This window comes from Anthonomus grandis, chromosome 10 (genome assembly GCF_022605725.1).
Source record: "Anthonomus grandis grandis chromosome 10, icAntGran1.3, whole genome shotgun sequence".
Lineage (NCBI taxonomy): Eukaryota > Metazoa > Arthropoda > Insecta > Coleoptera > Curculionidae > Anthonomus > Anthonomus grandis.
Genome location: NC_065555.1, coordinates 23334048 through 23360947, shown reverse-complemented (window position 1 = coordinate 23360947; position 26900 = coordinate 23334048). Strand labels below are relative to the sequence as shown.

General features: G+C 32.7%; 2 protein-coding genes and 1 long non-coding RNA gene across 4 annotated transcripts in view; 1 reads left to right on the top strand and 2 right to left on the bottom strand.

Annotated features, from left to right (window-relative positions):
• LOC126741335 (uncharacterized) overlaps positions 1–26900 on the top strand; it is a 696399-nt gene that overhangs the window by 338074 nt on the left and 331425 nt on the right. Inside the window, exons 3-4 of one of the 2 annotated variants that reach the window (XM_050447738.1) lie at positions 2744–2901; positions 4110–4813. The exons of the other annotated variant lie outside the window; for it this stretch is intronic. Of the exons in view, the coding sequence (XP_050303695.1) occupies positions 2744–2901; positions 4110–4523 (572 nt within the window). The 3' untranslated portion in view covers positions 4524–4813. Of the gene's footprint in view, positions 1–2743; positions 2902–4109; positions 4814–26900 lie in introns of those variants that run through there. 2 annotated transcript variants of the gene reach the window in all.
• On the bottom strand, positions 145–1011 carry LOC126741341 (uncharacterized). Its single transcript, XR_007662170.1, has 3 exons — positions 911–1011; positions 495–859; positions 145–318 (listed from the first exon to the last, which is right to left on the bottom strand). It is a non-coding gene; the product is annotated as an uncharacterized LOC126741341 (long non-coding RNA).
• On the bottom strand, positions 3456–4814 carry LOC126741337 (uncharacterized). The gene is made up of 2 exons (XM_050447740.1): positions 4569–4814; positions 3456–3836 (listed from the first exon to the last, which is right to left on the bottom strand). Exons 1-2 carry the CDS (start codon positions 4812–4814, stop codon positions 3456–3458), a joined length of 627 nt encoding a protein of 208 aa, XP_050303697.1.

The window sequence follows — 26900 nt, the reverse complement described above, 5'->3', positions numbered from 1 at the left end:
TCTCTGTCTATTTTAAATTCTTTATCATAAAAAGCCTTTCTATCAAGTCTCATTTTGCCATGGTAAGGGCCCTTCTTCTGGTTACTCTTTTTACTTTAGGTGTCACTGAAGGTGTAACTTTGTTTGTAGAAGCATCTATAAACTTTCATTTTCTACGATTTCTTCTGCAGGACCAAATTCTTGAGTATCCACATCTTCACTGCCTAATAATATTTCAGGGAGGATATTATTTTTTCTTTCCATAAATGTCCTCAATTTCGGACATGTATTCAAAAAATTTTCGCCTTCGCCCAAAAATGTAAAGAATATATAAAAAACCTAGGAAAACAAACATCCTATATGCTGTTAATACATTGGGGATCTACTGTGCAAATGGCATTAAAAAAAATTAGCATGTTTAAAAAAATATATACAAGGTGAGTCAAACTGCGATTTGATACAGTCAAATGCATATATTTTCAAATGAAAACTGATCTAAACCCAAGTGCACCCACCCGTCTTATTTTGATCTTCAACATACTTCTTGTAGTTCCGTTCAATAACTCTCCAACGATTCATGCAGTTACTTGCATTTACATATTTCCTCTACAATTTTTACCCACACATAATCTTAATACTCTCAACTTCGAAAGTGCCAACTTTGTTTCTAATACTTTTATAAAAATCAATCAGAATTCTAGTTCAACATTCATTCCATTTATATTCAACGCCACGTCCATCTATTGAAGTAGTTGGTGTTGGTACTGTTAAAACTTGTGTTGGCATAACATATTTTAGCTGGTTAGCTTGAGAATCAAGGTTCAAACTCCCTAAATCGTTATTATTTTTAATAATAATGAACTCATTCAAATCTAAAATGCTAATAAAATTATTTTATATGCTATATCTACATTACAATTTTCATCCTCACCATAAATGCCTCCGTTGTCCTCCATGTTAAGATAAAATCAGGGTATCACTTGTCCAATTTCCAACTATCAACAAAATTATCAAAAATAATAAACAAACCGGCAAAACTAGATTGAGGTTATACTAACTTTACAAATGCGTTCTAAGCACGTTCAGTTTTTGTATCGACAGGAAACCGTACAAACTTCGCATATGCGCATGAAACTGATTCAATCGATTTTAGGATAATTCAATGAATGATGCATATCTTGGAACAAACCTACTATTTACTTAAGAACTTTATAACAGCTTTAACTTAGGATAGTGAAAATTCGCACCCATATACCTGAAAAAATTAGCATGTGTGCAGGAGTTTATGATAACGAAATCATCAGGCGATTTTTTTGGAAGAATGTTATAAAAATATCGGTACTTACTTGTGAAAAGATCGGCTTGAATCACCTTTTTATCATGATGCGGCAAAAACGACACAAGTTTTTGCCATCCTAACAATTTAAAAAAACACTAAAATGTGGCCTTTTTCCTTTTTAAACCAAAAAAGAAAGAAAATACACGAATCCCGAGTATAAACAAAAAGCCGTTTGACAGATGACGCTACGCGTATGGCTCAGGCGCTTAAGCTCCAATGTTGTCGCTTCAAATTTTTTAGAAGCAGTTTTAGGGATAAAAATGTTAATAATTTTGTTTTTTTTTGCTTAAGGATATTATATTTATTCTTAAAATAGGTTAAGTGTAGTATGTATACTTTTTATTTCAAATTTTCCTATAAAATACAACACAAATAAGTTAAATTAACGTTATAATGGTTGTTAAAATATAGCTAAAAATTTCCTCCGTTGGAAATTTGCGTCGACTTGACAACAGAGAATTGGCAAATATGTTTGTAAACAAAACACCCCTCTTGCCCCTGTGTACATGTTGGACTCAAACAAAGTTGTTGTTTACTAATTCTAGCCTTTCAATGTTCTAAGATAACCGCGCACATTTTGAGCATTTAATAAAATAGATTCTTGGAAATGAATGAAGTGTATATTTTTAATACACTATTTAACACCCTATTTAATTAAACTTTAAAATGCTTTCAAGTCTATTAACTTAAATTTTGTTGACACAGTTGGCCATCAGATTATATGCCATTATATGTATCACATTAAAGAGTATACCATTTGACAAACAAGTTTGATGTCGATAAAATATTTATTACTACGACATTTTTTTGCTTACTATTAGCCAGCCATACACAGACGTTATTTTGCACGGTTTATCGTATCATCTCTAAAAACACGTGGAAAATCATGAGCGTCAGTGTTATGCGCACGCAAAATGATAGATCGGGAGGAGATTTTAAACGTGCATTCCGTTGGAGTGTGGGGAGTCCTGCTTACGTCCAGTTTTGTACCCACACTCCACACCACGTCAGGGTCTTTTAAAGTTACTACGTATTTCAAGTAGTTGCTATTTTAGATTTTTATTATGACTGATATTCGTCACGCCACCAAAGAATTCTTAACAGAATTCATAGAGATCTATAGTTCTCATCCAGCATTGTGGAAAGTGAAATCGAAGGAGTATGTGAATAGAAACTTAAAAAATTTGCGATATGATGCACTAGTGCAATTTTATCGCAAGGTCGATCCAAATGCTGATCGAGACCTTGTCTCTAAGAAAGTTCAATCGATGAGGGGTTCGTTTCGAAAAGAGCTTAAAAAATCTGAAAAATTTAAGAGAAGTGGCGCTTTTAGTGATAGTCAGTATGTGCCAAGTCTCTGGTATTTCGATTTATTAAAGTTTACCCGAGAACATGAGTTACCTACAGAGAGTTTTGATACTATAGCGAACAGTCCGTCATCCTCCGAAGAGACCTCTGCTTTTGAGATCGGTGATAACCTTGAGGAAAACGCTACACAAAATAGCCAAATTTCTTCAGTTGAAGAACAACAACCACGTGCTGCTTCTAGAAAGGAGAAGGAAAAAGGTAAAAGCAATGAAATGGTTAGTATACATTTTATATTATTTCAGTTTTATTTATTGCTGACAATTTAGTGTCCACTCAAACTTTATATATATTTTTTTTTGTGTAAATATTCAAATTTAAACTATAAGTAATAGACTTGTTCAGGCTTTTCCCTTCGTTAGCATGTCCTCTTGCCAAGTTACTGTACCTTCCCCACTAAAGTAGGTAGCATATTTATCGCGATTTGATTTTGCTGATAAATAATTACTTTGACGTACAGTTCTTAGACCAACAAGTTGTACTTCACTTTCTCGCCATTCGGCATTGTAATTTATTTCGTGAGAGGTTGCATTTACTGAATCCAACGCATTCCCACTAACATATGATTTTGCTTTTCTCTTTAGAAAGTTATGAAGTACACATATAGCCATTATAAAGTAACAAATTTTATGAACGGCAACATTTATAGGCGTATGCAAAATTCGAAATCTGGCTGCAATCAAACCGAAAACATTCTCAACATTTCTTCCCCTTGATAATCTGTAATTATATAATCGCCTTTTATGAGTAAGATCCCTTTGTGGAAATTGTTTTAAAATATGGCAAAATGTAAAGCAAATGCTTCATCTCCTATAAACACAAAGTTTAAATTTGCAGTAGTTTCCGTAATATGAGGCAAATTAAGTCGATCTGAAATTAAATGTCTGAAAAACGTCGTGTATCCTAGTACTCCACCATCTGATAGTCGACCATTTTTACCAACATCAACATACAAGAACTCATATTCTGCGTTCACGATCGCCATTAACACAATACTATAAAAGTTCTTATAGTTATAATAAAATGCGCCTGTATTTGGTGGCGGAAATATGCGAATGTGTTTTCCATCGATGGCGCCTCCACAGTTTGGTATCTGCCATTGTGAGTTAAAGCCTTCAGCAACGATTCTCCAATCGTCTTCACTTGACGGCATCTGAAATCAAAGAATCAATACGAAATTTATTTTCATTAAGTTACAGCAAAATTATTAAAATGTTATTAAGTAGGTATTACTAGTATTTTTGAACCTTTTGGCTAAATAGCTTATTTAGAATTAATAAAACCAATCAATTAATTTTTTTTAATTGTTAACGTTCCAACTTGTATTAACTTTTATAAAACTGACGAATATAAAACGTCTTCAACTTTTAGTTAGTCTTCTCACACGGCATGTTTTTTACCATATAATGATTTTTTTATTTTACAGATTTTCAAAACACCTGTCAAAAGAGCAAAGACGAAGGTGACACCACATGAGATGCAACAGCAAATATTTATGAAAAGTTGCACGGACGCATTGAAAAACTGTGATGAAGAATTAGAAAGTACAGCTTTCGGCAAATTTGTTGCCACAAAACATAGAAAGTTGAATGAGAGTCAACAGATGTACGCTGAAACCCTGATTACAAAAATATTACATAAAGCTGCTCTAAATCAATTAACTGAAGACACTAGTATTTTCGACCTTCAGTCTCAAAATCGAAATACTTTTTTTTCGCCCAGTTTGCTATCATCAATAACATCTTCACCAGCACCATCACCTGGAAGTCTGGAACATCAGGAGCAGCCACAAAATGCAGGACAGTTGGTGTCAGATTTTTCAACGTATTTTAAAATGTAAAATAACTGATATAGGCTTGAATTTAAAAAAATATTCTATACTTACCTTCAAGTAATCCTTATGTAATACCTCATATAGAGCCTTGCATGTTTCGGGTATGATGCGTCCTAAAGCTTGAGCAGATATTCCTGTAGTGAACTTAAGATCTTCATTACTACGTCCAGTAGCAAGAAAACGAAGAGTGGCAATAAGTCGTTCATCGGCAAGTATACTTTGTCTCATTGCAGTATCTTGTTTACTAAGATATGGTCGCATTAAACTCAGAAGTTCATCAAACGTATTGCTCTCCATCCTTAAGTAATTTTTAAAGTCGCCTGGATCATTCGCTTCATTTCACTCAATTCTCGTAAGCGACATGTGACTATATTTTTCTCGCTCAGCCAGCCATTTTTTCTGCCATATACGTCGTTTTTTCTTTTTCGTGGTTTCCATGGACAGAACCGTACATGCAACAAAACAAATTTTTCTATTTTTATTCATTTCACAGTCAACAAACCACAAACATCGAAAATTAACTCGAACTACTCGAAGGCATAGCGTAACTCGTCACGCAACGAAATTTCACGTTGAAAATTTGTGCATGATCACATGCAGTTTCAAACGACACGATAAATGACACTTTTTGCCCACACACATACGATTTTTCCATTGACACTGATGTACCAGGCGCAATCACATACTAAATCATAAAGATACTTTTTCAAGTGAATGGTACTGACGGTCTTTTTACCATGCCGTTCTTTCATGCATGATAACCGTCACATCTTAGCACGCCACGATTTTTGAAACAAAAGAATGTATGTGTATGGCCGACTATTCCCTCGTGCGTCAACCGATTTAATTATTATTGATATGGTTAAATAGACAATATTATGCTGGTTACAATATAAGGGCTCTCAGTTGCCATCGTTTATCAAAGTGAGGTTCGCTGAAACTGAAGAGGTGATTGACACAACTTTATTTAAGACAAACTTCCTCTTGTATACATACATATAGAATTTTAAAGAAAGAAATAGGTTTGTTGAAATGAAAGCACGGTATACGATTAGATGAGGATTTCGCAAACGTTTTAGAAATCGACGATGCTCGGCCTCGCTCAAATAATAAATAAATCGTCAGTGGAAAGATGAAAAGAAATGTAATTTATTTGCTTGATAGATGTCGACGTAGGGTCCATGATGGTTAATGGATTTTGATATAAGACAAGTTGATATAACATTTAGTAAATTAACTTTGTAGATGTTGGTACTTAGAAAGCGTATGTCTTTTTTTAATAAAAAAGTTACAGTAGCAGGCAGTAAATTGTATAGATCTAACTAAAAACATTAACAAAAAGGCAAAATTATTAAAAATAGTTTCATTTTGTATTATTTGAAAGCTATTATTGACTGTAGCTTTAGTGTTTTTATTGTAAATAAATTTTTGTTAAGTAACCTGTTTCTTTTACGTAATTAAAAAAATACTTCTTAACTTTTCCCAACTTTGAGTCATCATCAAGGTACTGTGATACTGTGAAAAAAATACAAAATTATTGGTTAAAGTTATGGGGACAAGAGTAAGTCCTAGATGTGAACGCAAAGTAACTTGAGACTTAAGTGAATTGTAATAGGATATCTTTGACAGAGGGGGATGAGATTTTCAACTATTGATAAAAAACTTTAAACTACGTTGTAAAGTTCCACTATAACTAACTACAATATGCACTAGAGGACCCATTTTCCTTCGTCAAAAAACACCCAAAAAATGTCAACAAGTTTTCGATAATTAAAAAAATTACCAGTTAAGACAAAAAATCGCAGTTATTTGGAAGCTTGGATAAATTGCCTAAAGCTGTGACTTAAGTAGTCCCAAAATTTTATACCACATTTAATTTAATCTGGGTATAAAACTGCGCATAATAATAAGAAATTAAAAAATGTTTAGTGAATATATCCCTTGGTTGGAAATGGCAAATGCTACAGGCGACAGCTGCGAAGAAAATTATTTATGTGCGACTTCCACACTAAACTATTTTCGAAGGTTATTCCCAAAATGTTTGTTCTGACTGTAGATTATCTGTTTTAAAGGTTGCGAATTAACCCAAATTAATAAAGAATTATTCTACAAGCTATAGCAAGTTTAAAAAAACCATCATATATATTTGTTAATCATATTTTATACTAGTAGTTGCAATAATCAAAAGTCTTTACCAAAACATAAAAAAATATTACCATGGGCAAACATGATAAGGATTTCCTGCTCCACAACATTCGGCAGATCATTTACAATTAATAAAAATAATAGAGGACTTATAACCGAGCTCGGTGGCATCCTGTACTCTATATTTATTACATCAGATCAACATCGGCTTTCCTTAACTAATTGAGCAATCATAGATATGGTCTTTAAGACACTACTTATACAATTTAGACTTTAGCAGGACTAAGTTGTAAAAGAGCATGTGACGATGATCTACAAAGTCAAAAATCTTACCTTAGCCTAAAGGCACCCATTCACTAAGAGATCGCCTGCAGGCTATGGACTGACGGCCATAACGGCAGGCAATGACCGAGGGAGGCCACACACTATTCAGTCGGCCTTTCGGGTCAAAACCCAAAGAATTGGCCCTTGAGATCGTTGCCTGCAGGCGACCCCAAACATGTCCACACACTCTCAGTCGATCGTAGTTTATTGAATGAGCGTTGCGTTTAACAAAATGGCTAATTCAAAAAAACTGAAGAAATTAACAATTTTATTATTACTTCTGTTAATCGAAAAGCCAGCTAGACAACGAAAACGATTCTGGGTTAAAAATTGGCTTCTAGAGAGAGAAAAATTGTCTCATATGTCTTATTAAAAAACTTCGAAAATCTAGTTCAGACGATTTAAAAAATTATCTCCGTATGGATGATAAGACTTTTAAAACACCATTAAGACTCGTTAAATCTGACATTATAAAGAAAAATGCCAAAATGAGGAGAGCGATTACTGCAGAAGAAAGGTTAATTGCAACATTACGGTTCCTAGCAACAGGAAGAAGCTTAGAGGATTTGAAATTTTCAACACTTATTTCCCCGTCAGGCACTAGGAGTCATCATCCCTGAAACATGCAAGTGCATCTACAAAGTTTTAAAGAAAGAGTATTTAAAGGTAAGAAAATAAACATTTATTTATTCGTAATTGAAACTTATGAAACTAATTTACGATTACAAAGTGAATAAATTTATTATTAAAATTAATTTATTTAATAAAAACATTTTTATTATTTTAAAATAATTAAATCTGACAACTCTTCTTTAATTTGGCCAGCAGATGACAAAACTGTAGGTTGTTGGTCAGAAAAAGCAACATTTGAGTGCGAAAAAGGTGTGTTATTTGTGACTGTGTGGAGTGGCTTTGAAAATTGATATGACTGTTGGTGTTGGATAACATTTGAATTCTGCTGATAATGAGACTCATTTGAGACTGGCATCTGGATTGTTTGATAGCTGAAAACAGGTTTGTTCACTACAACGTCTGAGTCGAGAGTCAATTTATTCTGGATTGCATAAAACAGAACTTTGTTTAATATTTGTTCGGCATAAAATCTTTGTTCTTCATTAATCCTTCGCAGTTTGTAAGCTATATTTTCTCTTATTACATGAAACTCATCTGCTATGTCATTTCTTAAAATTGTGCTGCAAACTTTTTCAATCATGTCATGTTGCTCTGTTAACTTTCTCTTTGGTGCAGAACGTTTAGCTGAACTTGTAGAGGTTCTTGAGGAACATCTGCTATTACTTGCCAAAACAGCCGGTTGAGGGGACGTTAGTGGCGTTGGTACGGTATTCGTATCTTCAGATTCGTCAATACCAATACTTCTGAGACTCGAAATTTCTTCGTTAATATGTTCGGCCTAAAAAAATAAAGCAAGATTTGTAAAATACGAGTATATTTTTATCTAGAATAATGGTAAACTTAGAAACGAAATTTAGGTATTTTCATAGCAGATTTTTTTTTAGTTTCCCAAAACCCGTGAGGAATGGCAAGATATAGCAAGAAACTTTGAGAGTAGATGGAATTTTCCCAACTGTGGAGGTGCCATAGATGGGAAGCATATTAGAATTGTCAAGCCATGTAATAGTGGATCATACTTTTATAACTATAAAGGTTATGACAGTGTCGTTTTAATGGCAATGGTTAACGCCGAGTACGAATTTACTTACGTCAGTGTTGGATGTAATGGAAGAGTATCCGACGGAGGCGTTTTTGAGACCACAACATTTCACAATAGATTAATAAATGGAAAACTTAACATATCAAGCAATGAAACTACCAAAGAAAATATGAATTTTTTCATCGACAGTTTTATAATACTGCAACAATGCAGAATATGCTTGTTCCCGCATTTGTCGGTTGGAATAATGTTTTGATTTTATTTTCCATAAACACGGGTGATTTCTATAAATATCTATCAATCCAGTTATAAATTCAGGTTGGTTGCACCTGTCGCTTATATTTATCCTGTTTAAAACGACAAAATTTCAAAAACAATTGCTGACCTTCAGTCCGAAAAATTCAGGATATTTCTTATGTATAATGTCTTATACCTATCTTTAACTACTCAGGAAGTAACTACATATAAATAATAATAATAACACTAAATTACAGTCCACATTCTCAAAATTTATTTTATCGAATGTTGAAAGTGGCAGCCATTAACAGCTCTTCAGTACCCCAGACGATCGATAAATTCTTGTTTTATATTTTCAGCAGTGTCTGGAGAAATATTTGTAATTACATGACAAATGCGATCTATGAGGATATCAAGAGTGTGTGGATTAACTTTGGACCTTCATTTTTGACATAACCCTAAAGAAAAGAGTCAAGGAATTATGGTCCGATGACCTAGGTGACCACTCTATTGATCTTCTGTCAATCCACTGGTTTGGGAAAACATTGTTTACGGATCTTCTAACAAGCCTCTGAATTTAAAATGCTGTTAATGGCGAGCATTTCCAGCATTTCATAAAATTTATTCACAGCATTTCATATAATTTATCAACTTATGTTGCAAAAAAGTATTATAATAATTATTTAAACGTAATTGTTTCGAGAACAGTTGAAGATAGCTATTGGATATTATTTATAAAATATGTCCACTATTTTCCCGAAAATGCAAAAATTTCGGGACGGTTCCATTTCCGAAAAAAACTGCACTCTTTTTTTACTCCCTGTATATTTACATTCAATGTCAACATATGTCCGATTCAAAAAATAAAATCAACGTGGCCGAAGAAAAAATTACCCCCCTTCTTTTATTGAATTTACCCGTTATTGCAATCACAACCCTGTATAAAAAGCATTCAAAAGCTGGCTGATCTGAAAGCCCATATTGTATGTAAAATACTATAAGTAACGCACACCATATCTGTACAAAAATAGTCAATATAAGAAGTTGTTTATTAATTATTGCTTAATAAAATTAAAATGTTACATTGTTCCCAACCAACCAGTCAATGTTAAAAAAGCTCAAAATTTGCGAAAATCATATCAGCTTCAGATTAAGGTGATCTATAGATACAAACTAATTATGTGTTAACAATATTTATTTATAGGATAACTCCGCAGGCTTTGAAATTAAGTTCATTAGCAAATTGGAAATACACTTTACTTCGCATTTTCTGATGATGAGATTTAATCATTTAACTTTATTTTCTATTGATTGAATACTGTAATGTATAATCGTTAGAGAAATGAAAAGAATATGCTGAAGTTGTTTTAGTTTTCAAAATAATGTTTTAATGATTTCTTGCACATAATAAAACATGAATACTCGTTATTATACACAGTTTTAAAGTTATAATTTTACAATCTTTTGGCACAATGATTTTCGTCCAAATATATTAGGTATATTTTCCTATTTTTACAATCTTGATAATTGATTGATAACATTTTATTATTGAAAAATACTGAAAGGTTTTGTAAAAGGGAAAAACTGTTTCCGGGCCATATATATGTATATGAACAACGATGTTATACTTCATTCAAAATACCGAGAAAACACTTTTACTTTAACATTACTTCATATGCTATTCATCTTTACTTATTCACTGGAAATTAATGAGCAAATTATTGATACATATTTTTGCAGAAACCTACCAGCATCAAGAGGGGCAGATATTTTAGAAAAAGGTTTAAATATTTTATAAAATCTCTATTAGTATGAACTTTTCTAAAAGCTTAAACCAAATCCATTTTAGGTTTTCTATCATAAATTTTTAAGAACAGGCATTTAGCTATTTACCCAGGATTATACTACAATGCACAATAATATGAGCAAACTAATAAATCGGTGCGTAGGGCCAAAACTAAATTTTGGTTAGCCATGAAACACCTATACACAAATATAAGCCTTAGTTGATAATTAAAAACCCGGGTAAAGAATATGGTGGGATAAATATGGTAATTCTAAATGGTAAAAAGAAAACAGTAATAATTTCAACAAATAAACTACAAATCATGCAAAAACAACAAGCATTTAAAAGAATTGCAAGTCCTCTCTAAAGTTATAAATTAAATACACATAACTATGATTCTGGAAAAAACCAGCTCTTTTATGAGATATCCTATATCTAAGTGGTGTATATTTCCGTAGCCTTGAGTGGTTTGGCTGCAGAAAACTGTTGCACCAGTGCGCTATATAAAAAAAACAATATATATCAGTAACCATTTATTACCATCCATATACAACATGAATTACAGTAAAAACTACAGAATAAACTACAGGTAGCGCAGTCTAGCTCTGATAGTCAATTTATTAAACACTACTTTTATGAACACATAACATCCAACATCAATAATAGAATATCAAGAATAATAATATTTTTAGTAAAATTAAATATTATCATCTTTATGATATCTCTTATCTTGCTACACACTATTTATTCCATTTACATAAAATCCCTCTTACAGAAATGTTTTTAAATGTAATAAATTTTCTATATATATATGCATTTTGTTATAGCGTGATTTCAGAGCATGTCTCACGTATTCCGAATCTGTCCCGGAGCTGAATATAATGAAATATTTCAACTTACATTTCGTAGGGTCCCTAAAATTACCGATTTGGGAATCACAAAAGAAAACCATTGGAGCAAAATATGTCTGGATTTTAGAGTTGAATATTCTTATAAATTTCATGCGACCGTTTACGCTGTCCCTTCCACAGGAATAATCATATAATATTTAACCCTATTCACCAAATATCTGACATATGAGTCAAAAAAGAAGTATACATACCTATATAATGCCTTTTTATAATACTGTTTTACAACATATATTATGAAGGGTGATACAGGTTGGAAAATTGATTATTACGCATAGAAAGGTGCTTAAAGGTGAAATATGGCAACGTCTTTGTACCCTTCGCGATTCGCTGGAATTATAGATTTGTGTGGCGAAAGATTGTTTTTAAAAACAAAATATATTAAAGTACGATACAGAGTACAGTAGCTTAGGTACAATAAGAATGACTAAAACTAGAATTAACTTATATTTATAAACTAAAAAGAGCTAAGCTGGCATAAAGGTGGGCCGCTGCTGGATAGGCACTATGTGACTATGTAACTCCTCCCTCCTTAAGAAGCAAACATAATGGAATGAGTTTGCTTGGTATCTTGGAGCTCAGTTTCGGACTGGATGTCTTCAGAAGGTAGCTTCTTCTTCTGGCACCGCGTTCTGGCATAGGAAAACAATTGGCTTCTGTAGAGCAATATTAAAAGTATGATGACAAGGCATGTAGTTATAATGCTTATTATCATATAGGTTGGTGAAGATTCTTCATGGATTTCTTGGATTGGAGTGAGTTGACTAGCGAAATCTTTTAGGTGGTAGACTTCCTTGAAATCTACGGTGTTGATATTGATTGCTGGGTACTTCATCGGTAGGGCGTTGGTGTCAAGATGAAGTTCTGGGAGAATTAACGGTTTTCCTTGATTTATATGAATATCGTTGATAAACTTTCTGGTTCCAATAGAGACTTCACAAGGATGTGGAATTGTAATGAGAGTTGGTGCGTTAATTGACAGGTACTTATCTGAGCCACATTTTGTAAAGGCTTGGACCTCTTGTTCGGGAATCACCAAGACTTCAGTTCTAGTTATTTGCTCAACTAGAGGTTGTTTCAGGTGTAGATTACTAAACTGGCAAGAGGTTGGAGGTAGATTTTTCATAAGCTGGGCAATACAACTATCTTCTTCGTGAAATACTTCTTTACAGTAGAATATTCCTTCAATTTCGGGGCAAGAGTCTTTTTCATATTGGATATTGTTCTGTGTTTGTGCCACATAGGGGTATTTAGGAATGATAATGGTGTGGTTTTGAGGAGTAAGATAGATATGGTGAAAGGTATATGTTTCAGGCTTTAATAAGGGTATTTGAATTGAAAATATTATCCTATCCTTTGAGAATAAAACTTGTGTTCCAATAAATTGGTAGAATGAAAGAATATTTTTAAAGTTTGGTACAGTGTCTCGATCATAATTCGCTCTTAGGTAGTTTAATGTTTCATTTAACTCGGATACAGAAATAATAGAGTTATGTAAAGAGTTCAATTTAGCAAAAAGAATGGCATCTTCTAGGTTGTCAAGAAAATTAATTAGGTTTTGACAATCCAAATTGATTTGGGAAAGCAATCCTTCGATCATAAAGTATTCATGCGCACCTTTTAAAGAGTCTTTTAAAATTTCCCAGACAAATTCAATTCCTTTTTGAAGTTTTATTTGGTTTTGTTCGATTATGGAAAGAGATTTGTTGAAGTGTTCGATAAGATGTTTTGATAATGACATTTGAACATTTAAATGTTGAATAATGTTTTTCTGATTTTGTTGTAAAGCTGTGATAGCTTGATCAAATCTTTTTCCGTCTTCAGAATCTAATGTCCCGAATAACCATTTTTCTGCGCTACCTACAATATTAAAAAGGCCTCTTTTAGCTCTTTTATGAGGGATAAGATTGTTTACTTTATTCTTAATTATATCTATTAAATATTCGGTTCTAGAAAGTAGACTTTCTGTTAGACCTTGATAAGATAAGATATGTGTGTTAGTATCGTTTTTATGTAATATGTTAGAACTTAAAATATTGAAGGAGCTAACTAGTTTTTCTAATTGTACATATATAATATCTAAATCTACATAGTGTAAAAATACGTGTTTATTATATATAATTCGTGCATGTCCTAATTCAATAGGAAGTATAGGATTCTTAATGGTTGTTAGTTGGATATCTTCACTGCTGATTAGCTGAAGTAGAAGGCCCAACGTCAATATTGTCTTTGTTAAGGTCGTCATGTTCCTGCAAAGGAACAACATGTTTAGATTTTGGTTTTCTTGCAGACCCTTTATGGTAAACACCTTTTGTAGTTATAATTTTATAGGTGTTTGATCATTTACGTTTGTTTTCACAAATTTGGGTAGTGCTTTACTACGAAATTTGGTTTTAATGTACGCTGGTTCATTAATATGATGTTCAGGAGGGTCATTTCTTTTGTCATTCCGTTTGTTTATAATATTTTCTTTTATTTCTTGATTTGAATTAGAAATTCTTGCATAGAGTTTTTTGCAGTTTTCTTTATGATTCTGTATGTAATCAGAAATTATTATGTGATCATTAAGGTCAAAAGGATTAGTATTATTTATATGACCTTTAATAATTTCAAATGGAGTGAACTTTGTAACACTGTGTATGGAGTTATTATATCCTAGTAATGCTCTTTTTACTAGTTGTTCTGGGGTAAATTTATTTGAATCCTTAAGGCAACGATAATGTTCTATTAAAGTGGAATGAAAGCGTTCCACAGGTGAATTTGAGTTGCTGTTTTTCGCTGTAGTGTAATGAAGTTGGATTTTATAAAGAGAACAGAAATCTTCAAGATCTTTATTTTTAAATTCTGTTCCTCTGTCACACGTAATTTGAAGTGGCAAGCCATGATGTGTAACAAATGTTAAAAGGTTTTCAATTACAGCTGTTCCTGTAACACTACTTAAATGGTAAGCTTGTGCATAGCGAGAAAAAGCGTCGATGATAGTAAGAAAATTATGATTATCTATTTTAAAGGTGTCGATGTGAATTTGTTCAAACGGTTTTGTTGTACTCGGTGTTAAATTAAATTTGATTACAGGGGGATCTCTGTCATATTTATTCTTTTGGCAAATATCACATGAGTTAACGTATCTTTCTATGTCCATAATCATACTAGGCCAATAAAATCTATGGCATAATGCTTTTTTCATTTCGGTTATGCCTCGATGATATGTTTTTGTGGTGTGATATAGAGTGAGTTTCATTTGTTGTTCTTCTGACGTTTCAATGTCTTGTAACATTGTTGAACATTGTACAAATTTATAGGCTGTGTTAACAAAGTAATTTTGTAAGGTTGTTGTGAAAAGTTTGCTAAATTCTTCATTTCTGAAAAACAAGGCATAAAGGTTTTTGGGATTTATGTAATTTTTCAAGAATTTAATAATGTCTCTTATAGGTTCTGTTTTTGGGAATGTTACATAATATCGAGTATTTTGAAAGATTTGTTCTACTTTACAAGTTAAGCTCAATATATCTCCTACAGTGATGACTATTTGTTTTTTATAGGTATTGAGTGTCCTTTCTGAGATTGGTAAATTAAAAATAGGGTTTTCTAATGATGTGTGCACAGTTTCGAGATCATCTGAATTCTCTTGTTCTTCCAGTGGAGTTGATGATTTTGGAATGGGTCTTTTTGAAATAGTAAAATCAGATATTATGTTTATTTTTGGTTTCTGCATTCCTAGAATTTCGTCTAAAGTTTCTGGATCTAGGTCTGGAAGTTTTTCTGAGTGTTGTAAAAGTTCATCGATAATTTCGTCAATATCACCTGGATTATTATCAATTGAGGCTGTCTCTACAGCATTTAGGTCAACGGGGTTTCTAGAGAGAAAATCTGCTGCAGTATTTGATTTGCCTTTTTTATACTTAATGAAATAATCATATTCTTCAAGTTTAAGGCGCCATCGTACTAAGCGACTATTTGGTTCTTTTAAAGAAAATATCCATTGTAGCGGTTTGTGGTCTGTTATGACTGTAAATTTGTTGCCAAATAGATAAGGTCTGAAGTATTTGCTTCCCCAAACTACTGCGAGTAACTCTTTTTCAATTGTGGAGTAATTAATTTCCGCAGGGTTTAGCGTTCGTGATGCATAGCTTACAGGATGTCCATCTTGTGATAAAATAGCACCTATAGCATAATTAGACGCGTCTGTAATAAGTTCAAAAGGTTTTTCAAAATTGGGGTAAGCTAAAACAGGTTCGGAGGTTAATATGTTCTTACAGTTTTGGAAGCAATCTATGAATTCTTTAGTGTGAATTACCCTTTCGTTTTTCTTTAAGCAATGAGTCATGGGTTTGGTTAGTTTGGCAAAATTTTTAATAAATTTCCTATAGTAGCCTAAAATTCCTAAGAAAGATTTTATTTGTTTTTGAGTTTTAGGGATAGGAAATTTCTGAATAGCTTCGATTTTTTTCGGGTTTGGTTTAATGCCTTCGGGTGTTACTACGTGTCCTAAGAAATCGACTTCTTTTCTTAAAAATTCACTTTTGTCTAGTTGAATTTTTAATCCCGCTTCTCGCAATTTGGCAAATACAAGTTTTAAATTTTGAATATGTTCTTGTAGGCTTGTGCTAAAAATTATTAGATCATCAATATAAACCATGCATATTTTACGTAGCTTCTTTAAGATTTCATCCATCGCACGTTGAAATGTTGCTGGTGCATTTTTTAGTCCGAATGGCATACGAACGAATTCAAAATGACCATCTTCTACAGTGAAGGCTGTTTTTTGAATTGAATTTTCATCCATTTCGATTTGATGGAAACCACTTGCGAGATCTAGTGTTGTAAAGTATTGTGACCGTCCTAATTTATCTAAGATATCGTTTATGTTTGGTATTGGCCATCTATAATCGATTGTTTTATCATTAATTTTCCGATAGTCGATTACTAGTCTCCATTTTCGTTTATTTGAAGCGTCAAGTTTCTTTGGCACAATCCATATTGGAGAGCTCCATGGGCTTGATGATGGACGTATTATTTCTTTATCTAGCATTTCAGCTATTTGTTTTCTAACCTCATTTTTGTGAATATAAGGATATCTATAGGATTTGGTATGTATAGGTATTTCGTCCGTTGTTTTTATTTCGTGTTTAACATGTGATGTAAATGTTAATTTGTCTCCCGGTTTATGAAAAATGTCTGAATATTCTTGACATAACTTTAAAATTTCTTTTTTTTCTTCTGAATTCATGTGGTCAGTTCTAATGAAGTCCTTGATGTTACACTTTGTACTGTTACTAGTGGATTTATTGTTATTAAAAATATTATCAAAAGAAAACATTTCATAATTACCACTATTAAAAGGTTCTACTGTTAGCGGTTTTGTAAGAACAATGTCTATTGTTTTGTCCGTCTGGTTTTCAAGTTCAACAGGGGCAAAACCGTTCTCAGCATAAGATAAAATATGTGGGATAAAAAGTTCATTTATTAATCTAGGTTTTATTATTATGTCACCTTCGTAAATGCTTACTGGAAGCCTTTTTACAAGTTTCTCGTGTGGGTTTACTGATAAAGAAAAGTTGACATCATCTGGTTGACGATAACAAAACGGAATACTAATACAGTGACCTACTAAGACTTTATTAATAAGGTCAATGTTTAAATTTACCTTTCTTAAGTCAGAAAGACCAATAATTCCGTCATAAAAGTCATGAAAGTCAAATAAAATACAATCTATTTCATCGTTTATATTATATTCTTTAAAAAGAGGTAATGTAGCTTGACAAAGAGTTTGTTGGCTACCTAAGGCAGTTTTGATAGTGTTTTTATTATTATATATACATTGGGGGAAATATTTTTCTGCTATTGTGGGTTTTAAGATAGATTTGCTACTGCCAGTGTCAATTAAAAGCTTAATGTTTAGATTTTTTAGTGTTACGTAGGGGAGTGAATTGTTTGATGAAATATTAATTTCTATCAACTTTGTTGATTTGTTAGATGATCCTGAGTAAAATTTTCAGAGTTTGTATTTTTAATAGAAGTATTCTGTGAGTCATTAGATTCATAATTATTATCAGAATAATAATTATAGTCATTAAAATATTCATTTTGAGAATATTCTTCTTGTTGAGAATATTCGGGTAAATATTCTTCATTATAGTCTTGATTGTAGACTTCCTCTACAATATAGTGAGGTTTTTGTTGACCTTTGTATTGTGTAAAATGATTTTTAAAATGATTTTTAGAATTAAATCTTGCACTTTGAATTGTAGGGTTTCTTGAAGTTGTTGACATTGGTTCAGGTTTAGGTAGTAAATGTTCTGGAATTTGATTAGGCTTAAAAATATTTTTTGGCTTACCAAAAACTTCTTCGTTTGTTGGTAATCTTCGTGGAGGTAAATTTCTGGGTCTTATGTCAATAGGTTGACAAGGCCATTGTGGATTAGTTGAGAATTGTTTATTATTATTGAAGTTATTAGAACTATTGTTTGCAAAATGGTTATAATTAGTGGGAAAGTTACTTTGATGTGGAAACTGGTTTTGATTTGGAAAATTATTTCCAAAATTATTATTATTATAAAAAGGTTGGTTACTTTGAAATTGTCTTTGATTATTATATTTATTTTGATAATTATTGTTTCCATTGATATTTGTATGGCCATATAATCGTTCGAAGTTTTCGAATTCGATTACATAAGCCATTGCATCTTCCAAGGATTCTGGTTTTTTAAGATGCATGTTGTTTTTTAAGGTTCCCGTACAACCAGCAATAAATGTATTTAACGCAGTTTTATCATGATGTTTAATTTGATAGGTTTTTTCTTGTGTAGCAATTGTTACATCATTACTAATACGCTGTGCGACACTGCTTCTTAGAAGTTGTAAACGATTTCCAAAATTTAATAAGTTTTCATTTCTGAATGGTCTAGCTCTAGTGAGCTCTTGTATTAAACAATCAAGGTCTCGTCTATCTGAGAAGCATTGTCTTAAAGAATTTTTTAGATCTTCCCAATTATTAATTTCTGCTCTGTTCCCGACAAGAACTTCAGCTCTACCGATAAGTTTTTCCTGAATAGATTCAAAAATGTGTTTCATTAACTCATTATCATTAAATGGACTATAACTACAAATAATACCTTCGCATCTGGAAATGAATTTATTCAAAGTATTAACATCACCATCATAAGGTTTAATGTTATCTAACCGCGATTTAAATAGTTCCCAATTCATTTTGGGTTTCTCAGTATTGTTTGATGCAGTATTCATATTGTTTATATTAATATTATGTAATAGGTTTACCAACTCTCCTAATTCTGTATCAGAATCAATATCTGACATTAAAAATTATAAATAACAAATATGAAATGATTTTTTATAAATACTATAAAAATAAAAATTGTTTTCAAAATAAAATTATTTTCAAAATATAAATATTCGAAAATCATAAGATTAATTGTGATCGATTCACTGAACTAAAATTACGAACTTTCTTAAAATTAAATGCAATTAATTTGCTAAATAAAATTAGTTTTATGTACGATACAAAAACTAATGAAATTAATACGTGCAATACGTAGAACCTAAAATTATCCCTATTAAAACCTTAAACAGAGGGTGGAATAGGGGCAAAAAGGATGTGACACTAACCTTTTCCGATTCTGTATTGCCTGCGCATCTGCACCACTTTCAGCACCACACTGGTTCTTTCGGATTGCGTCTAAAGGGTTGAAACCACCACGGTGAAAGTTTTTATCGTAGCGAAAAATACATACACCGGACACAATCCTACCGACTGCGCCAATTATAGATTTGTGTGGCGAAAGATTGTTTTTAAAAACAAAATATATTAAAGTACGATACAGAGTACAGTAGCTTAGGTACAATAAGAATGACTAAAACTAGAATTAACTTATATTTATAAACTAAAAAGAGCTAAGCTGGCATAAAGGTGGGCCGCTGCTGGATAGGCACTATGTGACTATGTAACTCTGGCTATGTGGTTGTTTTTCAGTACGACGCGACGTTAGAAGCACAGTCTAACACAGTCAAGTCACTCGACCCTTTTCGACTAACCAGTGTTGCCAGATGATTGGGTGAGAATTATGGTACATTCTGACCAAAATTATGGAATTTTGTACACAATTATGGTACAATCATACAATTCTGTCAGTACACAACCTTTTCCTATGTATGACGTCACGTCACAGTCGCGCCGTCGCCAAACTTATAAAATGTGTTACATTTTGTTGATAATGGATTACGAATTTAATTAAATTTTCTATTCTGATCATTTCTTCTAATTAAAAGAACGATTTCTAGTAGAAATAAAATACTTTTTTAACAAAGATAGTAATTTATTGAAAAATGAACAAAACATTGCACTCAAAATCTAAATTAAAAATAGATAAACATTAACACAAATACATATACAAATTTGTATATTGGATAAATTGGTTTAACCAAACAAGAAAAACATAAAAATATTGCATAAAAACATTATTGAAATGTTAGGTATAATAAAAAATGAATAAAGATATATACAAAAAAAAATATATCAATTATATACTATGGTTTTTTATTACGGATATGTCAGCCTGAATCACATGCATGACATCGAGCTTTGGTTGGTTTATCGAAAAGAAGTAATAGAGTCATAAAGTTTTAGGAACAACATATATATTATTCTCCTACCTTTAACAGGTTTTAACCAACCCTGAAACGACTTATCTATTTCCCAATCCTTTCGATAGCTTTGGGGTCTATTTGCTCATCCATTTTTATTTCCAAACCTAACTTGTTTTAAGTTTCGTTCACTATTTTCATCTTCGGATTCAGAATCAGAAATATTTATATGTTTTCGTTTTAAGCCGGAGTTGGAGGTCATAATCTTATAATAATTATAGAAGCTTTATTCTTTAGTTCTATTTCACCCCCAACCCCCAACAGCCAAAAGCAAACAAAAATCAAAAATAATAACAAAACAGCTTAACCTCAAATAATAAAAACAAATAACGGACTGTTGACGTTAACGTTTAGAAGGGTTGTGTCTTAATGTAGTTTTGTGTTTAATGGGATTTTTCATGTACATTTCGCATTTTATTGCGAAATTGTTCATATTAATATAAAAAATAATCATAGAAATTTATAAAACCCAAAAAAAAACAAAATTATGGTACAACTATGGTACATGGATTGTGGTACAAATTATGGAGCAAGCAAGAAATGTTGCAAAATTATGGTACAATTCCATAATTATGGTACGTCTGGCAACACTGCGACTAACCATCCGCACCTGCCGACGCCGCCCCTCTCGCCTATCGCAGTTTATCGATCCCCCGCATGCGGGGGACTTATACCAGTTCGTCGACGAAATGTGGTAATAGGGTTGACTCGGTTCAGTTTATTTTCGACGTTTACCGAGTGTGCCAATATTTTTTGTTTTTGTGAATTTAATATGTCATTTAGTGCTAGTTTTACGGACTTTTACTTTAATATAATTTATATTAATAATAGTTGTTTGGTAGTGGCTTCTCATGGACAATACTGCTGTGTTGATTGTACAATACTGCTGTGTCCCACTAATTACATGTGTTTTGATCAGCCAACTGTGATTCAACAAATTAATATTCCATTTAATAATAAATGGTAGTAAACATACAGGTAGAAATAAACGTCCAGGTTTCTACATACATAGTAGGTAAAGTGGATTTTGGGAAAATCCCCAAACAAGTAAAGGATTAAATAAAGGGAGTCTAAATTAAGTGTCTGAACCAAATGATTCCTCTTAAGTAACCAGGTCAATCAAAAAAATAAACATAATCGGTACAACCCTACGTTTTTATTATTGAGAATAATAATGCTGGATTGAATAAAATAAGAAATAAAATAAGACTAAAATAAGAGTTCAATTTACACAAACCCCCATAAGGCATTTATACAGCAAAATAAAATAAGAAGTTGACCAAAATGCAACTAATATTTTATTTTTATTTGAAAACGAAAGTACGCACGGCGTTTTGGTCAGAAAACCCATTGAAAGACAAAGAGTTAACATTTACCTGGTATGTAATTGGTCAATTTCTTGAAATATACCTGTCATGTGATTAGTAATTCCTTATTTCTATTTTTATTTTATTTTGCTGTTTAAATGCATAAATGTCAAATAAGGCCTTATTTTATTCTATTTGTCTGTATAAATTCAGCTTAACTAGTCGGCAATTAAGGTATACATTTAGGTTTACACCCTTTATATTAGGTACACCTTTATTAAGATTAAAGGGTTTTTAGGGGATTCTAGTTTTCTTAACAACATTCCTAAGGTTTTGACTCAAATTTAAGCGTTTTGTTAGTATTATAAAAAGAAATAAAAGCAAAGAAAAAATGGCGACTGGATGCATACATAAATATATTACCTATTACCAAGTTGTTGTTTATTTAATGTGTCACAATGAATAAGCGTCAAAACTCATCAAAATATTTTAAAATAAAAAAACCTTGATTTTACCCAATAATATTATTAAACTTAATACTTTCCTTATTGCCCCCCGTAAACGCATTTCTAATGTGAACTTTGTGGACGGACTTGTATCCTGTCATGCGAGGGGTGCCGGCGTAGTTTACAACTGATTTACGACCGGTTATAAAAAAAGGCGGCATTTTGAGGCGATCAAAGAAGTGATTCTACTTGTTGAAATCTATATACTTTGTTATACTCTATTTCAGAAGTGTATAGAGCAATAAACTGGGGAATTCCGTTCTGTTTGGCTACATTTCGTGGTAGTTCATAGGTGCAGGTACTTATAATATTTATGAATTTAATTTTCACGGATTAAATGCCTTTATTTTGAAAAAGATTAAATACTAAATAAATACTTTTAATCCTTTTGTATAGGTACCTATCTTTTAACGCTTTGTAACATGCAACAAATAACAAAAATGGGGTCAGGTAATATATACAGACTATAAATACTTTTAAATCATATTTTAAACGTTAGTAGTCAGTGTAGTGTAATCACAATATTATTATCCCAATATTTAAAAAATGGATGAATACCTCCAACGAAAAGATGTACTAAAAATTCTCCACTATCGCTGAGTGAAAAAGTTATTATTTTAAATGTACATAATTGCATAAAACACGATTACCCTAGTTTTACTGTGCAAGAAATTGTTGAAAAATGTTCTCGAATGAGTGGAATTGGAAAGTCCACCATTTTCAAATTGTTGCGGGAAAGAAAAGTAGCAGGTCAAGTGGAATCTCCCAAGCAAAAGCCAGGACGACCTACAAAAGTCCTTGATGAAAATGCTAAATGTATAATTCGAAGAAAAGTTCACTCTTTTTATTTTAAAAAGGAAATACCCACCCTAGACAAAATTTTAATGGAGCTTGGCCGAGATGACAGTATTCCGTTGATAAGTAGAAAACTTTTATGGAAAACTTTAAAAAATATGGATTTTGCCTGGGAAAAGCATAACCGCAAAGCACTTTTACTGGAGAGCGACGAAATTGTTTGTTGGAGACGACAATACTTGAGAAGTATCAAGCAGTACCGCAGGGGGCAAAAGAAAGTTTTTTATCTTGATGAGACGTGGATTAATGAAGGTTATATAGTCCAAAAAATGTGGCAAGACAAAAATATAACCAGTGCTCGCCAAGCTTTCATAGAAGGCCTGTCTACGGGTATTAAAGTACCTTCGGGAAAAGGAAAAAGACTTATAATCACACATATTGGAAGCGAAGAGGGATTTTTAAAAGAAGGTCTGCTAACCTTTGAGTCGACTCGCACAGGAGATTACCATGAAGACATGAACTCAGACGTTTTCGAGGACTATTTTGGTGAAATGATAAAATTTCTTCCGGCTAATTCGGTGGTGGTTATGGATAACGCAAGCTAACATTCACGGCGAATAGAGAAGACGCCAACTTCAAGTTGGAGAAAGCAAGAAATTATCGATTGGCTGACTGCAAAAGGTATTGCGTTTGAAGCAAATTTGATAAAAAAAGAACTGCTGGCAATAGCAAACTTACACAAAACTCGTTTCATGAAATACGCCGTGGAAGATATAGCCGAAAAATATAATATAACTGTACTGCGCTTACCGCCATATCATTGCGAACTAAATCCTATAGAACTGATATGGGCGCAGGTAAAAGGATTTGTAGCAAGACAAAACACGACTTTTAAAATGAAAGATGTTAAGCTACTGTTTGATCAAGCCATTACGGAAGCGACACCAGAGAATTGGCGAAAAGCAGTCCAGCATGTAATTAAGCAAGAGGACAAAATGTGGGATCTTGACAACCTCATCGATCAGACAGTCGATCCTTTAATTATAATGTCAAGAGGTGATGACAGTTCGTCAGATGACGAAGAAGACTACAATCTATTATAATTTAAAATTGTTATACACTGTTCAAAAAGTGCCAGATCCAAAAGTGACATTTTCAACTGTTTTACTCTACATATTATGTTCAATAAATTTGTGAAAAAAATATATTATTCCATTTAAACAAAAGTAACTTTCTAAAATAAAATAGCATTTAAGTACATTAATTATAAGGTAAAAAACAAGTCCCAGTTGCACGCCTTTGGCGAACCGTTTTCAATGTTTATCAGTGGGTAACAATGGGCAAAACTCATAAATTGACCCAAAACCGGGTGGCACTACCTGCAATCAACGAAAAGAAAGAATTTTACATTGAAACTAATACCCAACTAAGGTAGTGGCATAAAATATTGGTGGATCACCAGGTACCACTTTTGCATACCTAATGAGGTTTTATTGCTCTACACACTTCTGAAATAGAGTATAGAAGCATATAACTTTAAGAGGAGTAACTGTATACTTGCAATAAATATTCGCAAAATGTTACGCAAAAATTCTGGCATTTCTAAAATATGTTTCTGATCATGGGCGCCGGGAGAGGGGTGCAAGGGGGTGCACTTGCATCCCCCTGCACTTTAATTATTATTTGTTTGCGTTTGCAATAAGACGTAACACAAGCAAAAATTAAAATTTTATTAAAACTCAAAAACGATAGCCTGTAATAGTTTAATCTAGTCTTTAAATAAGAATCTAAGGCGCCTAGGTTGTTGTCCAAAGACGTTTAAAACCTTGTCAACAAACTCAATATTTTCCTCTATCCTCTTTCGATGAACGCTCATCAAGCAAAGGCCGCTTAGTCTCGCATCTCCCATCGTTGATCTATTCCAAATCTTAACCCGCCGTAATGTGGTAAATGAACGTTCAATGCTGCAGGTTGTCGCTGGAAGAGTTAGGCCAATCTTAATTACTTCACGCACTGCTGGATAAAAGTGGCTTTAGAAATTAAATCTGCATATTCTACAGATTCGTTGGACGTAGTTCCTTCTTCGGCTGTCTTAAACATCTCGTACCACGTAGTAGCCTCGGCAACAATTCTGTAAAAAGGCCCCATAAAAATTCTGTATATTTTCCGCTACTTGTAAAAACGAGGCTTTATCGAGCTTTCTAATATTTTCGGGATGTAGCTGCATTAGGGAAAATGATTTTTTATGTGTAGCGGAAAATCGAGTTTTAATAGACGAAATAACCGAGTCTAAATATGGAATGAAAATAGAGGTTCTAAAAAACTCCTCTATATTTTCAGATGGTTGGTTTGATCGATAGATTTGTCTTGCTACGATTCGAGGACGCTTAAGCTCAACATCCAGTTCCTGGCAGATTTTTTGAGCTCTTTCAAAAATTATGGCGAACTCTATCGAGGAATTATCTCGATGAGATTGAAGCACAGTCGTCAATTTATTAATATGGTCAAGAACTTCTTTTGTATTTATATTTACATTTTGTAAATGATCGCACATTGGTTCGAGTTTGGCAGAGTAGCAAGCAATTACTAAGAGCGTAACAATGTATGTTGAAGCTGTCGCAGTCCTATAAAGCTAATATGCTTTAGTTTTTGTTTTTGAATTTGGTGCAGCAATGGAAAGTTCTTCTAGAGCTTGTACGATCGTAATAAAGTTCTCAGAAAATATCCTTATACTTTTGTATTTTGCTGTCCAGTGCCTTTCACAAAAAAGAGGAATATTTGATATTTTGTTTCGTCGCAATGTGCTTTCTCTAAAAAAGCTTATGATATCCTTTGTCGTCCCAGCGGCATTTCTTACTTCACTAACTTCATTGATGTCATTGATTACAAGATTCAATATATGATTTGCACAGTGGAAAAATACTGCTGTAGGATACTTATCACTAATAATTTTCTGTATACCACCTATATGACCAGCCATTGCAGCACACCCATCATATCCTTGACCAACAAGTTTATTTAAATCCAAGTTGCAGTCTTTTAAAAATTTAATGATTGTTTTTGAAATGGTGTTCGCATTTAATTCTTGTAGCGATACATATCCCAAAAATTCTTCACAAATGACTGGCATTTTATCCTTATCAAAACGAATGTAGCGAACTCCAATTGATAATTGCTCTGTCCCACTTATATCTGCAGTTTCATTTGCTAACACAGAAAAAGTCGAAGCCTGCTTTATTTCCTCAATTATTTTGCGTCTTAGAACATCACCGCAAATGTCATAATTAATAATTAATTTTGAGTTTGGTGCGATATGTACAAAGCATTCTTAGCTCCCGAATCTAAAGGGCTTTTCAAAACCGTGTCCCCAGATTCGACTCGAAAATTCAAAAGATCTGTAAAAACGGACCCCTGGTCTACTTTACCTCGAAGTGGAAGATCATTCCGTCCGCAAAATAATATTGACGAGACAATTTATTTAAGTTTTACACGATTTTCTTCAATTTCTTTGTGATAAGCTGTATTTAAAGATTCATGAACACTCAATCTCTTTCTATTCATAATCTCTTCAAAATCTTTTGAAGAACCTAGCACATTACAATGCCACGCACTTGCTGCGTGAGCTTGAGCAACCTCATTAAACTTTTGATACTTCAGGCATGGCGAAATAATAAACTGTCCTTGTATACCACGCCGCACTGGAGGCCGAAATAAAACACATATTCGACAAAGAGGTCCTTTTGCTTTAGCTGAGTAGACCAACCATGGGTACATCGAAAACCACTCACATCGAAAGGCCCATTTAGCACTAGAATCCACGTCATTTTTAAAATTGTAAGTCTGATTAGGAGTCCAAGTATGTTTAAGTAACTTGAAACGAGACTCGTCATCAATTTTATAATTAACGTCTAAACATAGCCCGATGTCCAATAATGAAGTACTTATGCAACTGCTTGAACTGCTAGTAGATTCAAACGATGAATTTGGTAGAAGATCCTTATTGGTAGTATCTTCTATAAGGAAGAAAAGTTTTACTTACTTA

Excerpts from the sequence above, each read along its gene's own strand:
- LOC126741337 (XM_050447740.1), bottom strand. The coding sequence starts at position 4,814 with ATGGAGAGCAATACGTTTGATGAACTTCTGAGTTTAATGCGACCATAT. Across the intron at positions 3,837-4,568 it reads TACATAAGGATTACTTGAAG|ATGCCGTCAAGTGAAGACGA; the intron begins GTAAGTATAGAA and ends CTTTGATTTCAG.